Source organism: Ischnura elegans, chromosome 3 (genome assembly GCF_921293095.1).
Source record: "Ischnura elegans chromosome 3, ioIscEleg1.1, whole genome shotgun sequence".
Lineage (NCBI taxonomy): Eukaryota > Metazoa > Arthropoda > Insecta > Odonata > Coenagrionidae > Ischnura > Ischnura elegans.
The window spans coordinates 31,915,056-31,933,234 of NC_060248.1; the positions used below are offsets into that span (position 1 = coordinate 31,915,056).

At 40.8% G+C, this 18,179-nt stretch overlaps 1 protein-coding gene across 2 annotated transcripts in view; it reads left to right on the forward strand.

Moving 5' to 3' along the window:
- Positions 1-18,179, forward strand: part of LOC124155628 (Kv channel-interacting protein 4-like) — a 397,142-nt gene that overhangs the window by 314,859 nt on the left and 64,104 nt on the right. For both annotated transcript variants that reach the window (XM_046529620.1, XM_046529621.1), the window contains exon 3: positions 17,753-17,822. In XM_046529620.1, the coding sequence (XP_046385576.1) occupies positions 17,753-17,822 (70 nt within the window). The remainder of the gene's footprint in view (positions 1-17,752; positions 17,823-18,179) is intronic.

Below are 18,179 nucleotides of genomic sequence, written 5' to 3' on the forward strand. Positions count from 1 at the left end.
AATTTGTTCCCTATTTTAATTTGAGATGTAATCTCATGATAAAGCGTTTTAATCATGCTTATAATTCCTTCTGGAAAATGTTTTTCTCTCATAATCTTAAAAATCCATTCTGTTCTGATGTTGTCAAAAGCCTTTTCTAGGTCAATAGTTAAAATATATAGTGAGTTTTCCTCTTCTGGCATGCTACTTAGAATAATGTCCCGGATTAAAATACAAGCGTCAATTGAGGATTTCCCTTCTCCCACTCCAAACTGATTCTCTAGGCCTGCGCCATTCATTATCATGGTCATTTTTTGGACGACAATATGGGCTAATATCTTATAGTCTGTATTTAACAGAGAGATTGGCCGAAATTCAGTAAGGTGCTTCGCGTTTCTCTTTTTGGGAACCAGTGTGATTAATGCATTTTTCATCCGCTCACACATTTCCCCATTTTTTAAGATGGCGTTAAAGACTGCACATAGAATAGGTTTCATTTGTTCCCAAAATGTGAGATAGAACTCATTAGGCAGACCGTCCTCCCCTGGAGCCTTTCCCTTTTTCAGCTTTAGCTTCACATCGTCTATTTCGTTTACTGTGATCGTTGCCTCGAAGCTCTTCGTGTTTTCGGGGTTGAGCTTGGGGAGGGGGGGGATAGGCGGCCCATCTCCGTCTTCCCATACCCCGTACTGATTATAAAGTCGACTGTAAAAGCTCGTCGCCTCCTCGAGCCGCTTTTCGGAGTCAACTAGCCCTCCCACTTCACCTCCACTCGCATTTTTGATTAATATCCGTATTTGTTCCAAAGTCAGAGCTTCTGATTCACTCGTATCGTACCCTCTCTCCCATTCCCTCGGGGCAAGCTTTTCCACCTCCCGTCTGTAAATTTCTTTTTTTAGTTCTTTAATTTCGAAATTTACACTGGGTGTCCTGCAATTTGAATCTATCAGCTGTTGAAGCACCTCTCTATAAAATGCTATTCCTTCATTTTTCTCTCTATAATAATCACTAGTTAGTTTTTTAAGTTTTTTTATAATACCTGCTTTAAATATCTGTTCCCACCAGGTTAAAATGTCTTTTTCGCTAAGAGCGTGGTTTGAGAGCCTTAATATTTCATATTCAACCTTTTTACAGAATGTTACATCTTTTAGTAAGTTGGTATTTACGCGCCAAATTTGTTCCTTCTTATTGTATGTCCTCTGTGTAACAAGGTCCAGTTTAATTTTAATGTGAATTGCGTGGTGATCTGAAATGGCAATAGGGGTCGTACTATATTGAATTAAATCATTTTTTAGTTTCTGTGATATAAATATGTAGTCGATTCTGGTTTTCGAGTGTGTACCTATTCTGGTAAATTGTAATCTGTTTTGAGCTGTATTTTTACCGGTGTCTATTGCGTCCATATTGCTGACTAGAATTTTAAATGTCTTGTTTATTGGGTATCGTATTTGCGTATTGTTTGCCGAGCTGTCCTCCCTCCTATATATAGCGTTGAAATCTCCCCCCATTATAGCCTTGTCCTTGAAAAGGCATGCGTAAGGCAGAATTTCGCTTGCCAGGAACTCTCGCATGTCCTTCCACATCCCACCTCCTGCAGGGGCATATACGTTAATAAAGTGCGTGTCCCCGATTTGCAGTGCAGTTATCCTCCCGGAGGCATGACGACGCACATTCGTTACCTCTAAAGACTTTTTAGTTAAAATTGCTGTACCTAGAGAGGAGCCATCAGTATTGCCAAATATACAATAATGTTTGCTCTGCCAAGCAGTCGATTCTTTGTATTCTTGGATGAAGATGACGTCTGCTTTTAGATCATTGTACATAAAATTCTTAATAACATTGATTTTTAAGTTATTCGTAATACTGGCCACATTCAGTGACGCCACCGTTATCTCTCGTTTACTTGGAGAGGTACTCATTGTTGTATTTGAAAAAAGTTCTTTCTAATGTTGGGGAAACAAATAGAGACCGTTTGCATGACAGCTTCGGTATTTAAAGAAAAATATTCAAGAGAAAAAATGTTCAAATTTATAAAGTAAGGAATGAAAGTAAAGTCTGGCCCTCGGCATGGTTCATATAAAACAACTCTGATTATCAAAGCAAGGGTTATTTGACAATTTAAAAGCATAGTTATAATCAAAGCAAAGCAAGAGCTATTTAAATTAATTAACGTTAGATTTACAAAGACTTTGGAGGAATTATTATCCATAATTTTTTATTTTTTTTTAATTGGACGATTTTTTTTTATTCCTTTTTGTGCTCACCACCCTGGATTCTGATGCCTCGTTTTCTAAGCCTGTCATTCCACTTCTTTTTCTTTTTCTGTGTGAGGTCCTTCCCAAATAGTTTTTTCGCGACTGCGGCTGCAGTTCTATTCGTTTCGTCATCCTCTGAGGGGGTGAGGGCCGCGTTATCACTAGAGCCCATCTCCTCGTCGTCTCGCTGCGACCACAGCCTGCTTGGACCTGGTTGTGTAAGAAAGGAAGAAAACACTCCCTCCCCTCCCACCCCCCCAACGGCCGAGGACGTTTTTTCTTCTTCCAGCACTTTCATATTGTCATCACAACCTCCCTCCCTCAAATCCATGATTTCGGTCGAAACCACAGTGCCTGAGGCATTCATTAAAACATTTCCTCCCTCCCCTTCACTTATGATTTCCACAATTTTACTATCGGGTTTTCCCCCCTTCACTACAACATTTCTCTCCAACACTACTGCTTCTTCCGTGTCCGTCTCGGTTGAGGAAACAAGCACATTGCTGTCGTTGTTTATGCCGTTGGATATATTTTTCTTACGTTGCCTATTTCTCTTTTTCTCCTTTTTCTTCACTTCCACCCCCTCTGTTGCACTCACAGCACTTTCGCCGTTATTTTGCGAAACATTGCCCCCACTTTCAACCGATTTGGGCGTCTCCTCCGCCACTTGTACTACCCCCCCGTCTTCTACTGGGATGTCCATCCTCTCCTCGTCGTTCTCATCTTCTCCCCCCCCCCCAGAATTTTTAAGTGCATTAGCGTATGACGGTCCCGCCTTCGTTTTGGGGCACTGTAGCCTCAAATGATCTTCACTCCCGCATCTTGAGCACGTTAACTTTTGCCCGTCGTAATGAATGACAGCGCGTTCACCTTCAATACTAATGACACTTGGTATATTTTCAGTGAGGGACATCTTAACGGTCCTAGTGCCCGTCAAAGTGCCCTGGTGTAACCCATCGCCGGCCCACCTATTTTCCACATACGCGAATATTTTTCCATATTTGGACAATGCAGCTTCCACTTGCTCACGTGACACCTCGAAGGGTAGTTGACACACTTTAACGTACGTATATCTCTCGGAAATATACTCGCACCACCAAGAGAACCTTTGGGGGCCCTTGGTCGGGAACTGGAATTTTTCACCCGCTTTCACCATAATCCTTTCGAAGGTAGTCTCTTGCTTGACTTTGACGAAGATCGACTTCCTTGCCGGACCCAGCCTGATTCCGTATATTTCCTCTGTCTTCAGCCCGAGGTCTCCACCGAGCAGTTGGTGGACCTCAAGGACTGATGGCGCCTCACTCACACTCTCTATGTTGACACGGAGAGTGTTCTTCTTCTCAACTGGCATTGTGACGGCTCGCTCTGCGTACACCGACACGAAACACTGTCCGCACACCCCTGGTACAGGGGTGCGAACCCACAAAAAACAAAGCTTTTGCCTTCAACCGAAAGGCAAAGCACTCCACCGGGAACGCAAAAACCACGTTCCCGGCGATCAAGGGCTCGATCGCCGGGAAAAAAAACCTCGGTCGCTGACTCACAGATAGCTCCGAAACACGTCCACTCCGTCCAGCTACCGAGGCGTCATTCTTCCCTGTGGAAATTTGTGGACTATACAATACAGGGACAAGGTGGTATGGACTGCTGAGCATATTATGCGACGAGCAGTCCAAATCGTGCGCACGGCGCCATAGCCGGCGGTATAGTCCACAAATTTCTCCTGGGAAGAATGACGCCTCGGTAGCCTTCGTAGACGGACGTGTTTCTACCGAGCTCTTGTTTAACGGGAACGCGAAAGCTCGACCGGCGAGCGAGACCTCGTTCGCCGGCACTCCTTCGGCTTCGGCCCCCGCTCAGGCGCCCAGTCCCAGCCATGGCGACTGAACGACGAAGCACCCTTCTTCTCACGACGGAGGAAAAGGACGATTTTCCCTCACCACTGGAGGTCTACATTTTCTTAACGGAAACGCTGGGCCTCGTGGATGAAGATATCTATGGAATTCAATTTGGTTTTAACAGAAGAATGGTTTTTGTGAAACTACATACCGAAGAAAGAATGCAGATAATCATGGAAGATGGACCGAGACGTCTGCCCTTTCCATCAAGAGGAAACGGAGAGAACTAAGTGCTCCATTGAGAGCACAGCCGGAACACCTGTCCAAGTAAAAATCATTGGTCTCCCCTTTGAGATTGGATTGATGGAGATATCGAAGGAATTATCCCAATATGGAAAGGTTCAAAGAATTTGGGAGAGTACATGGGGAAGCCACCGCATGCAAAGGTTCTACACAGGTACGAGATTAGCCCGCATGGTGATAGACAGCAACATACCTTCTTTTATTAAGGTTTCCGGACAACGTGCTCTCATAATATACGAGGGACAGAAGCGTACGTGCGCAAGATGCGGTCAAGTCGGCCACGAGAGGAAAAACTGCCCACGGAACACCAGCGGAAGAAGTTACGCAGAGGCAATGGCTGCCCCACTCTCCTCTGCACAGTTTCTGGATGAAAAGTCCTTGGAAGAGGCAGCACGAGGCCTTATCGCACTTGAGACCGCACCGAGAGACGAATTTCCGGCCTTACCCACGAGGCCCCATTGGACCAGACAGTCCGAATCGGACCATGGATCCCCGGATCGGAAGCGACAAGCGCGTGAGGCTTGCTCGGCATTGCAGGACGCCCCCGAGACCTCGACACCCCCTCCTGCAGCTGTGGCCGACATTTCCCCCTCCCACACTTCGACACCCCCTCCCGCCGCAGTCGACTGCCCCCCTGGCTCTCCCAAGCCGGTAACGCAGCACGAACGGGAAGAAGACGCCATGACGGAAAATAGTGGCGTAATTGTGGCCTCCGAACTCCCCCAAGTCACGATCATCAGCGAGGACCTATTCCGGACAATGGAGGAGAAGACCGCTAGCCAGCCTGCGGCATCACAGGACATTGATACCCTGACTCTCACACCTGAGGATTCGGAAATCAACATTTCTGTTTCACTCTCCCCAATCAGCGACAACCCGACCATAGAAACCCTTTCTCTTCCAATACCACCTTCGACATCCTACTCCTTGTCCCCTACGCCTGAAGACATGTCCACTGAGCACCAACATGCGAACTCTGACTCCTCCCTGTTTTGCCCACCCGAGCTGAGACCAAGCGTCACCAGAAGCCGTTTCTTCATCCCTGTCTCCGAGACAGCGTCGGAGACGAGTGCGGATGAGGAGACCTTGGATGGGGCGCAGTTTAGACAAGAGACATCGGCACCGAAGAGCCCCAGGCGACCTGGGAAACGGCGAGGGGAAGCAGGCCGTCGGAAACCACGGCGCCAGGGCGACACAAGTGAAAAAAATAAAGAGAGTAAGTAACACCCCGCCTCACAACCACCATGCGCTGTCTGACTTTAAATATTGCCAGGATTTCAAACCCGATCAAAGTAAAACTCCTCTCGTCCTTTATTCAAAATTTGAAGCCTGATATCGTCTTGCTACAGGAGACGACTTTTGATTTTGTCTGGCCGGACCCAAACTTTCAGATATTTTCTAATAACCTAGGGACTAACTTAGGTATTGTCACACTTGTCCACAATAATATCTCCTGTCACCACATTCGGCGTCACCCCTCAGGACGTATTTTATCACTCGTTGCCGCAGGAACCCATTTTATCAATGTTTATGCCCCATCCGGGGAAGGAAATAGACATGCACGTGACCGTTTTTTCGAAGACGATCTACTGTCATACTTAACAACCTTCACTGGGAAGGCTGTAATGGGGGGAGATTTTAATTCGATATACAGACGCGAAGACTCGGACACGAACCGCGAAAAAATCACTTACCGGCCGAGCCACTCTCTCGCGCGGCTCATCCAAAGCACGCGTGCCTCTGACGCCTCTCTCCTTCCCGACGCCCGCCCCGCCCCTTTCACGAGAGCAGGACGCAAGTCTCGCACTCGAATTGACTATTTCTTCCTTTCCTCTTCCATCAAACCCCTATTCATTTCCATCCAAACTCTACCTGTAAGCACCTCGGATCACTGCGCTCTAGTGCTCGACCTTAACCTCACTGATACGCCTTGTACTGCGCGGCATCCCCCCTCTCCATATTGGAGAATGGATGTAGGCATCCTTGGGGAAGAAAACATTCGATTAGCCATTGGAGATCGAATCACAGGCCTAATATCCTCCATCCGCCCCATGACAGACATAACGAATTGGTGGGAAAAGGTCTTCAAACCTAAAATAGCGAGTTACATAAAGAAACTACAGAGGCAAAGGTCGAAGGAGATCAATTTCACACTTTTTTTTTATAGAAGTGCATTGAATGACCTGATGCAAGCACCAGAAAAACATGCTACCTTTCAAAAACTTGCTACGTCATTGAAAACAGCTATTTTTAATTTAGAACTAAGAAAATATGCCCCACGGTGCTGGCAGCGGGAATTAAACCCCGACACATGGGGTCCCCTTACACTTGCTGACCTCCAACGCACTGTAAGATTACAACAAACCCAGACACACTCGCCTCGCCTCTCAAACAACAAAGATGGCCTTCTCCGGGAAGCCACCGCACACCTCACGAACACCTTCCAACGCTACCCCCCTTGGAGTGAGGCGGACATGCCCCCTTTGCCAAATCTTCCAACCCTCCCGCTCGAAGCGCAAGACACACTCACCGGCGGCATCGCTGAGGAGGAGCTCGATGCCGTAATAAAATCGCTACCAAAAGGAAAAGCGCCAGGCATGGATGGATTACCCTTTGAATTCTATGTAACTTTTTGGAATATACTTGGGAAAACATTAAAAAATGTTCTCAATCAGTCATTGACTGATGGAACTTTGACTCCGAGCCAAAGATGCGCCGTCATTAGCCTCCTTCCAAAGTCGGGGCGCCCAAAATCATTCCTCGACTACAGGCCGATAGCGCTCCTCAACAGCGACTATAAAATATTGGCGCATGTGCTTAAAAACCGCATGATTGAAGTTACGGACCATATTTTGTCTCCGTTACAATTTGCCATCTCAAGGCAACGAAACATAATAGATGCCACCTTACTCATCCGAGACATAATTCTATCCGCATCCGAAATGGAAAAAGACCCTTGCTCCATACTTGCTGTAGACCTCAAGAAGGCCTTTGATTTTGTTCGCGTTCCATATATTATTGAAATAATGAAACGCATGCTCTTTCCTGATAAATTCATTGGGTTCATCAGCACCCTATATTCAAACGTGAATGCCAGAATTAAAATAAACAATGCCCTCACCCCCGTTGTTGAAATAAGGAATTCCGTGAGACAGGGTTGTCCGCTATCTATGCTATTATTCGCCATTGCGATGGACCCGGTCATTCGCACACTAGAAGCAGCGAACATAGGCATCACGTGTGGAGGTTTTCGTCATACAGCTATTCTATATGCTGATGACATCAGCATATTTGTAAATTCAGACGAGCAGCTGGTGACTGCAAAAGAGATAATTCAAAGATATCAATCCGGCGGGTTAATCATCAATGAGAAAAAATCAAAATTCCTCCATATCAGCGGGCCACGACCAGTATTGCCAGCACCCTGGGCGGAGGTGTCTCCATTTGTGAAGATATTAGGCCTATGGTGGGGCGCTAACCCAGAAGATATGCTCACTCGAAACTGGGAAGTGGTGGAGCGGGCCGTACGTCAAGGAGTGGGAATGTACACACTCAGCTCGCTGCCTCTCACGGGCCGTGTCCGCGCAGTTGAGCAGGTAATAACGCCCAAGATATGGTATATGGCTCACGTTTGGCCCCTCCCCAACAAGACTCATGCCATCATAGTAAAATCTACGAACGCTATGATTTGGTATAAACATATGCGGAAGGTCTCCCGCTCGCAGCTCTACGGTCCGTTTGATCGCGGAGGGCTAAAATTGACGGACGTAGCGTTAAAATGCGATATACTGCTAGCGAAGACACACATACGAATTCTCGCGGGATCGGACAATCCGAGGAAAACCTTAATGAAAAATGCATGGGCAAAAGCTGATAATCTCATTACTTTCCGAAAAGCCTCTACAAACATTAAAAAGTTAGTCGAAATTCTTCGTGCGGGGGAATCATTTACTACGAAAATTATTTACGAGAGAGCATTGGGAATTAAATACCCGCACTTTACTCGTCCACCGTCTAATTCGTGGTGGAACTGGGCTGATAGTGGGAAAGATGCTAGACTCATTAGTACGATGTACTGCGTGATAGCCGACCTGTTGCCTATAAGACAACACCTCCACCGTATGCGTCTTGCCGCATCCCCAAACTGCCCACTGTGTGGGCAAGAGGACACCAACAGCCATCATATTCTTGGCTGCAATGAACCCCCTATGGAATGGCTAGTCTTAAGGAGAATCCTCAGAACTTGGGACACTTTCGGTGCCGGTCCAGATAGTGACGATAGGCTTATTTCCCTCAATTTTCGACTTTTCCCTTCCTATAAAAACAAAATCCTTTCCACATTGATATCCAAATTTGTTTATCTAAGACTGCATGGTGGGGATGTGGGCGGGGGTCTCTCAATGCTGCTCAGCAACCTTCCCCTCCGCGGCGCTCCACCGTCTACACGACCCTGGCTCCTGCGACTCTTGAAGGCGAGGGAGTGAGTGAAGTGACTGGACGTCGCCCTGATTGCTCGGCGTACTCTTTGATGTGGGAGCACACCAGGGCAGTGACAGCTGTATGCGGAGAGGACCTTGAGCAATAGACTTCCGAAAGGCAACAGCACTCTTCAAAATGTTCTAATTGTTCTAATGTTTTTTTTAAATGTTTTTTTTTTGTCTTTAAAAATAACCAAATGAACTTTGAAATAACTCTGTACATCCATCTTGAAAATAAATGCAATTTAATCGTAGCTTAACTGGCTAAAGCACTCGGCCGGAAATCGAGGGTTCCGGGTTCGAATCCCGGTCAAGGCGAATGATTTTTTCTCTGTGGATTTTTCGCACAATTGGAAAAAGCGTTTTCATGTAGTCATGTGTCTCTCGTCGATCTCATTTTTATGAACAAATGATGTTATTCTCGATTATTTTCATATATTTACGGATTCGTTGGCATCCCGTCCGTAAGCAGTAGTACAGATCAAACATTTCACCTTGTTCCATCAGCCTGTATCATACTAACTGAATTTTGTGGAAAAGAATTTTCTTTCTCAATTATTGCCTACTATTCTACTTAATTTCCTGCATTCTTTCACGTTTATATTTCTTTCTTGAAACTTTAAAGTTCAATTTTTTTTTAAATATCCGAAATGTTAATCATGAAATTGACCAGAACCAGTGGAGTACATGCAGTTGTATAAATATTTACAAATTTTTAAATTAAAATTATTAAGTTGCACGAAGATAACAAATTATTATCATTATGTGAAGCCAATATTTATTTTACTGTGAGGTTATTTACTATTTCACCAATAGGTATATTGTTTGAGCGTCCATCTTTAATGTACACCCAATGGAATCAATTCATATCGATTTCAATCATTTGAAATACCAACGTTGTGGATCCCTCTATACCATGAAGCCTTGAGTATTGAAGAATAATTTTGCCTTATAAATAGGGAAATATGGCTGTTATCATGCCAAAACATGCATAATCAGTCACCAATTTGCTAAATTATTGAAGTTTTTATTTTAATTTCACTTTGCCTTTGATGACCGAGTAATATTTATATCTGAAAGCATCATATTCTTATCATAGATCCGATTAGCAAGGGTGCTAGTTTGCGAGGTATTTTGCCTCAATTTACATTCCTCGTTTAGTCTAGGGCCATTTCCGCAAATATTATTATTATGTGTTTGTAGGAAAACGTTCTTCGCCATTTTCAGTATTTTTTACCCATATATAATCGTTATTTCCTGCATTCATAATCGTTTATATTGACATTAACGTTAAATTTAATTTTTGATCAAAGTAATTTGGACTGTGCTATAAATCCCAGTTTACAAATATTTACAAATATTATTTGCCCAACCAATGATTACTTCTCCTGTTTCAACACTCTTTGAGGAATGAGTATATTGCATTCGTTTAACTAAAAATTAATAAAACAGCAATTTTCTTTTTTCGTTGATGTTAAATGTTATTAATATTAGAAAGTATTAATTATTTAGGGTAGAAGAAGGGAAAATTGAGGCTGAAACATTTTTAATGAAATGGTTTGATGCCCTTCCATTGTTTTGTCCATTTTACAAGTATTTTGTTTATGTCAATTTTTCCCTGAAGGAAAAGAAGTGATGCATGTACTACACCTAAATGCCTACAAGCTATAATGTGGATTTTTCTTAAAATATGTGTGTATTTGGAAGTGAAAACACCTACAACACCTTTTCATGGTATCCTTCATAACGAGGTTCATCAAGCATAATTTGGAAATGAGAAGGAAATTGCGATATTTCAAACGTGAGTAATGGGCAGAAGAGTGAGACGAGGCATCAGTTAATTCAAGGAGTTGAAAAACTTCTGCACCTATCCATATTCAGTCGTTTGACGTAAATACAACGCATTGAAATTAGAGACCAATATTCCGGAAGCAATAGTTTAGACTTATATTTATTTTATTCACTTGAAAATAAGTAATCAGGAATTTCTACCTTCTATAATTTCCAATATATTTTCAATATTATACATCAAAAATCTTCTTCATAAAACTTTCTCAGCCGTTGAGCATGATTTTGTTGCGAGCTTATCCTTGGTGCTTGGTAATTATAGAAGTCTAGAAAATATATAGGTTACCGTATTCTGTAATTTGTGCAATAGATCTGAATTAAAAAATATTTTATTTGTTTCAATCCAATCCATGTTTTGGTGGCATTTCCAAGTTTTTAATTTCAAATAAGTAGCTCGTTAGCAAAATTTTACTTCAGTAGTTTTTCTCTTAGGCATAATAATACTTTACTCTGTAGGAATGATCCGTTGCAAGTCTTATTTAAACGTATAATGAATGCTGCGTGAGTTATAAAACGTTAGGATTGATAATTATTACTATTATAAGTTCAAGAAATGTGAATTATTTTCTCTGTGCATGTAAATTGATGTGTTTATTGCTAATAGATATTTTATTTGTGCTATTAGTCAATTTAGACTGTAGATAAAATGGAAATTTTGAAAGTTCCGAAATTTTGTGAAGGGTAAATTGTGATTTGCCTACTTAATTCAATAACCAGTAGTTTTATTTACAGCCGGTTAATTATGATTCAGGCCGCTCACGCATGGTTGCCTTAGTCCCATGTTTTTCCTCTGTGTTAACATTTCGAGCAACAGACGTCGCAGATATGGAAGCATCACGCTTTGCGTCCTTGCAAAAGCAGACATCAATTCAGCAAGCACTCCGGAGCATGCTTTCAAAAGGGATGCTATTTATGTCATCTTTCATGTTCTAAATAATTTCTGGCTTCATTCTTCCACCATCGCGTAAGTGACAATTATCCTCAGAAAGGTTTAGCGCTGTTTTTAAAGGTAATTCGCTTCATCACTCTGTTTTCACGTGCACGTCCATTCGTGAACAATTATCCTGCAAATTTCTGCAATACTATGCGGTACTATTAGGTATGTTCACGGAATAGGGTATATGGAAGTGGAAGGAAAAGTGGAAGATACTTCAGTGTAATTTCAATATTTTGTTTTTTAGGTTAATTTGATTTAAGTTTAAATAAGTTCAGACGGTGCCTTTTATACAGCTCTTGCTTACTTTTTCAGTAAGATTTTGTGATTACGTGTGGTGGCAAAACAAAAAAATTAGATTGTACATCCATGGAAAATAGAAGGAATAAGGTAATCCGAGAGTGGATATTTTTGTCTGCTATTCTTCATTCAAGTCTATCGTTATTGTTGGCTCTTCATCTTGCCTTTTTTTCAATTTGGAGATGCGATTACAATTAAAATGTATTACCCTCACGCGAATAGATTGAGATCTCTTGTTGTATCACTATATTTTTGAGTAAAAAGCATGATGAGCTTCTATATTTTTTATTTTGCGAACGATCCAAGGTTCAAACACCTGATGGGGATTACAGTTTATAAATCACCATCACAAAACATCATCTAGAATCTCAAGTAAAGAAAAGCTTTTCTGTGACATTACTCATTTACACACTACTCTTTGTCTTTGATATGGTGCTTAAAGTTTTTTTACGATTTTTCCATGGCATAAAGTCGGTGTCTATCAAATTTAGCAACGCTTAGGGCTCACCAGTTCCATTTCGCCATAGCAATTGTAGTAGATAGCTGGACAATATATGTGCAAATTACATTTCCTTATAGCAAATATTACTGAACATTTTATAAATCATATCGCGCCACATTATGAATGAAACTATTTAGTATAAATGGAATTTTTGTTCATTAAAGCCGCAAACTTTTATCATCGTATAATTAAATACCCTAAATCCGTGAAATTAATGTTCTGTAATTTTCGGAAATAAAACTGTTCTGTTATATTTTCGTGATACTGTTATTGCAAATTATAGACTGCCTTTTCGACTATTTAAGGAGAGGTAATGATGGAATTCTAAAATACAATGTACTGACTTGAGTGGTGCAGAAAAAAATGTGCCTTAGTAGTTAGGCATGGTTTTGTAAATATTTCCGTTTCAGAAATAATATGTTTGCTATGGTACAACCCCATCCTATCCAGTAGTGAAATGACCATGGCTTTCCAATGGATTAGCGTCATCATTCAATCTAACAATGACTTGGTAATTTCATATTTTTAAGCTAAGTGGTTTAATGGTATATTTCAAATTATTTTAATCAGTATTTGTGTTATCTTTTACTCCCATCATATTTATATGAAAAATTTGTTTATTGATATCAAATAAGTTTATACCGTTGAAAATTTTTGTGGTAGTCTTAACTCCTTTTGTTCAACAAGAATATTCAGGGTAGAGGAGGGAGTTCCTGTAAACAGATCACGAAGACAGAAGTCATTTTCACAAAAAATGGGCGCTTTTAGCTCCAATTCTCTGTTAGCTTCGCAGCGACATCTGTGGGTTCCAGGGGGAGGGAGATATTAGCGACAAAGTGCGGCCGCATTGAGACCGCAACTTTTGGCTGTCCGGGTTAGCGATATGTGGGCTCAAAGGATTGCCAAAAGGGTGTGAGGAGAGGGGAAAGTTGGGATTGGGATGGTAACTGCTGTTCAGGGTTGTGATTTCAAGAGGGTGGCAGATTGAATGCGGTGGAGAGCGTCAAGAGGACAGAGTTGAGTGCTCTTGATTGGCCACGTTTCAACTCGTGAATCTCATAACTTTATGTTCGGGATCGCCAGCTATGATCAGCGAGTAGAGAAATATAACGCTTACGAAACACACATTTTAGAGCTCTACAACGGGATTCTAACAACTCGACCCACACACTTCCAACAAAATGATATAATTTCCATCTAGTCAATACCTAACATTATTGGCGTTATCAATTTCTTAAAGAAGATTTATTTAACAACAATAGCGAGGTTAGCCGGAGCTGACGACTATTTTTTTTATCATTGGCTGAAATCTTTTATCTTTAAGGCAGTTGCTTTGCTCAACATTGCCCATAATAAAGTGTAGTAGCTGTGGCAGTAAATATATATTTGCTCTTTAACCGCAATTTTCTTTTTATATAATTTATATCGTATTTATTAACTCTGCTTAACAACTCCTTTATTCACTGTACAAGCAATACTTAATACAAAAGTTCCCTTATTCAGTCTGAGTTACAGATTTTAGGGTAATTCTGAGCATTTTAATTGTTATTAGAATCTATTGTATTGGCTTTGAGACAATCAAAGTTTCCAAGTAGTTAATTCAATGACGCCCAGTTAATGATAATTCGGATAGTGACGTAAGTTTATTACCGTGAAGCTGCTATGGTCAGGCTTTCATCAAAATAAATTCCTAAAATTCAATGGGCTTGATTCCAAAGCCTTCATTACAACAATTTCTCTTCATTTTATCTCCTTACCACCAGGAATACTTAACTCCCTCATAGGGTTAAACCACCAACTATCCCAGGCTCATTTTTATTCGTAATCAATTTTACTCCGTTTCCTCCTCTTCACTAATTACTCTTCTCAATCTACGGTCTAATCAGTTTAAATACGAAGCGTTTTATCGCACATATCTTAAAAATACAATTTTGATACGAAAGTCACGGCCTACGTTGGTTAACTTAGATTGCTTTATTTTTTTATTTTTGCTTAAGTATATCCCTCTCTGCTTATTTTTAGTGTCGCACGTATGATTATTTTAGAACTGGAATGGTGCATTCTCATATGAAAACATTTCATCAATGCCCTTCCCGAAAAGTTTTGTGTTCCGGATATTTAAAATTCAGATTCCATAAACAGTAGTGGAAATAAAAATAGTATTAGAGTACACACATGAGTGCTGGCAAGTATCATTTCAAAAATGCCTTCTTATCCCCAACACAGAGCCAAGACTATATTTGTGTATTTTGGCTAAAAATAACCCCCTTTTGTTATCGCCATGAACGGCTCAATATCGTGAGCAAATTCTTGCGAACTTAATGAATACTTTCTGAAAACATTCTTACGTAACAATGGAATGGGTGGTGTCTTTCATTTTTGAAACAGACATTCGTCACAATAACCGATTTTTTACCTCAATTTACTTATGTGAGAATTTTTCTTGCAGAAGTATTTCAATTAAGTCGACGTGATTCATATTGTCAGCTAAATTTTATACTCTCACTCCCGCCTCCTCGTTTTCTTACCAGCTTCTTAGACAATTTTGTTTTCTCTAATTCTTTCATAACCTTCTGATCAAAAGCCTCAGAATCGCCTCCATATCACCTGGTACACTGTCGACGACGCACCGACGTTGCAGCATTAAAGTCTTTTCTAACCTTTTCATCCATGTTTACTTGTCTTTAGAAATTTCATGTCAAAAATGCATTTTCTCAGTTAATACATCGGCTTAATAATTTTCTCCGAAGAGGTTCTTATCGAATAATGAAATACATTGTATGTTTCATTTTTAAAATATATATTTGTCAGAATAACTCTTTTCGCTATCCGTCGTCGAGCATGTTTCTGATTATTTTCCAAGATAACACAGGAAAACCCATCGCACTTAGCGCTCTGTTGCTACGAAAATCCAACTCTGCATTCTTAATCCTTTGATGATTACTCCTAGCTTTAAAGGAATTACGAGCTACTGTAGGCGCTACTCATTTCAGACGACCTTCTACGCTGCAGTGTACTCTGTGGCTCTATTTTCGTCTGCTATGTTGATCTGAACTAATCCTTCGCTTTCCGTATTAGAAAATGAAAAAGCGGGATTCCAAGTTAACGTTCATAGCTGAAGGTCCATAGTACAAAATAAAGATTTCTCACTCACCAACCGATGCATCCTGCCATTTATCCATTAACAATTTTCTTTCCCCTATTTCTCGTTTTCTCCTTTTATTTGCCTTGCTATTGCCTTTTTATCTCTTTCATTCTCTAAATCCACTATCCACCTTCTTTTTAATCAACAATCTCTTCTCAACCAAAACTATTTACGTAGTAAAAATATATGTAACATTTCAAAAAAATACTGCAATTTAAAGCACAATCACATTTTTTAGAAATAATTAAGGGTAAGAATCAATTCTCCCTCAACAACAGTTTTCTTCTGCGGCTTTTCATGCAATTTAATCTATATTTTCCCTTTATGCCGCTGGAGACAAAAGCGAAATCTCCGTAGCTTTTGGTTCTCATTCTTCTTCTTTTATGCATTCTTTTCACCTCATTGTGGTAGAATCAAACTTCTTATAATGGAGCATTGCCCCTCATGGCATTTAGAGAAGAGATGAAGTAGGATAAAGCATCGTATAAGCTCATGTTTCCCTGAAAGTAATGTAGGGAAGGATGAGTGAAGAGAAATCAGCCAATGGCGAAAACTAAATCCTAAAAAACTGTCTTTGGAGCCAAGGCTTTACGTCTCCTTCAACAGTGTAGTGCGAATGCTGAAATAAAATTAGCATTCAAACTGTGTTCCATCTTGTCCCACGGGATGTTAGACGCCGCAAGGGGATGAGAGCATAGCCATTGCAACAATCCAATCTGTGATAAGATTTCATCTCATGATTCTCAGACCGCCGAATTTTTACCGTATAGCTTAAGGAAATTTTTATTCGGAGTTTTTTCCTTAATAAAATGACATTTTTCCTATTCTGGGTATAATAGGTCTGTATGAAGTTCCCAGATTACTTTGCAGATTACAATGACATAACAGAAACCCGGTCGTAGCCAATCTTTGGTTTACACGTTAATCAAATAAAAGGAACTAAACCATGTAATAAGGAAAGGGTACACCTCAGGGTACCTCATCATGCCCAAACATTTGGGCACAACTTCTACATGGTCAGAAAGCATTGGCAATGCATAAAATATTCCGCACATTACACGTACATATACAGAAAAAATATTGTTCTTGTTGCTGAAGTACGAAGACTTAAGCATATGGGATAAGATAACTTTGCCTTTAGTACCACCCGCAATCTGAAGCAATTCGTCACAGCGCAGATGTCGCTTGCACATGTGTTCCTGTGACCCTTGGATGCAAGACCCTTAGCATGTGCAGGAAGTTCCACCTCCCACCACGCCACCTCTTCGCCCCCAAGCTGGTCTCCTTCTGTCCCGCTGTAGTTGCTTCCCGACAATTATGTTCCCTGCCTACCAAACTGACCGCACCCCCACTCGCATTGCCCACAACAGAGAAAGCTTTTCTTCCCGGAGACGGATACCTTGTCATCCGCAGTCCCCAAAAGAGCCGCAAAACCAAGAAACGCTGTAATTTGGCACGAGGATCCGTTGCCTGCGTTGTTATCTTCTACGTTTGCATGTGCCTATTATACCACAAGCCGTTGCATGGAGATAAGAACAGGGTTTTCTCTGGGTTATTTATTTCCCCAATGATATTTAACTCATTTTAAAGCTAAGGAATGTTATTTCAACTAAAAAGTTTTATTAAGTTTTCCTAACATTGATAACTTGGAATGTTTTACAAAATGTAATTGAAATACTCAAAACTAAAATATAACCTTCTAACACATAAGCATTTTAAGTTTACCCGCAAGGGCATTCATTTCAGCTATTATATCCTGAAGTACAGGCTATTTTTCAGTACTTAATTGTAATTTGTGCTGCATACACTTTAGGATGTATTAGGAAATAACCGAAATCATTTTCCTGATTTGCGGCGTGCGGCAACCTTTCCCACGTTTCTTGTATGTGATCGGAAACCTTCAATTGCCATTTTCGTGTAAAAATGACAATTTTATCTTTTATTCACTCCCAATGGGATAAATTTCAACGTCTTTTCATTGTAAAATGATATCTTTCGTGTATCATCTCCTACAAATAATACCTCCAAGGGAAAAATGATCGCTGTGTGGGGTGCGCCACGGGAAGAAACCGGCTTAACCTACCCTAAATGTATGAAATCGATGCAGCTTTGTATTAGTCTGGGGTGAACTTAACGAAAAAAATTAATCATTTTTATTTGTTATTTTCAGGAATGTCCCACGGGTATGGTGGACGAAGATTCGTTCAAGAATATATTTTCACAGTTCTTCCCTCAAGGTGGTAAGTCTCAAAACACTTTTATGGCTATTTTTTACGATCTTTTTTGTCTTGAATGAATCCTCTCTCAGGTAAAAAGTGCATAAATAATAATTTTGATAACTATGCTTAATAATTACCAGTAAGGTAGAGTATTTTTCACACATTGAAGTCAACTATCTTCCATTTCAATATGTCGAATTTCCACTTTATCACGCCTGAATCAGTTGACCTTATTTTTCACATCGTTGTTTATTTTAGTCACATTATTTTGCGAATCATAATGAGTCAATAATAATTGAATAATGAGTAAAATTTAATATGCATTAATTTACATCAAGCAAGTATCCAAAAGCCATATTGCACGTATCATCCAATTGC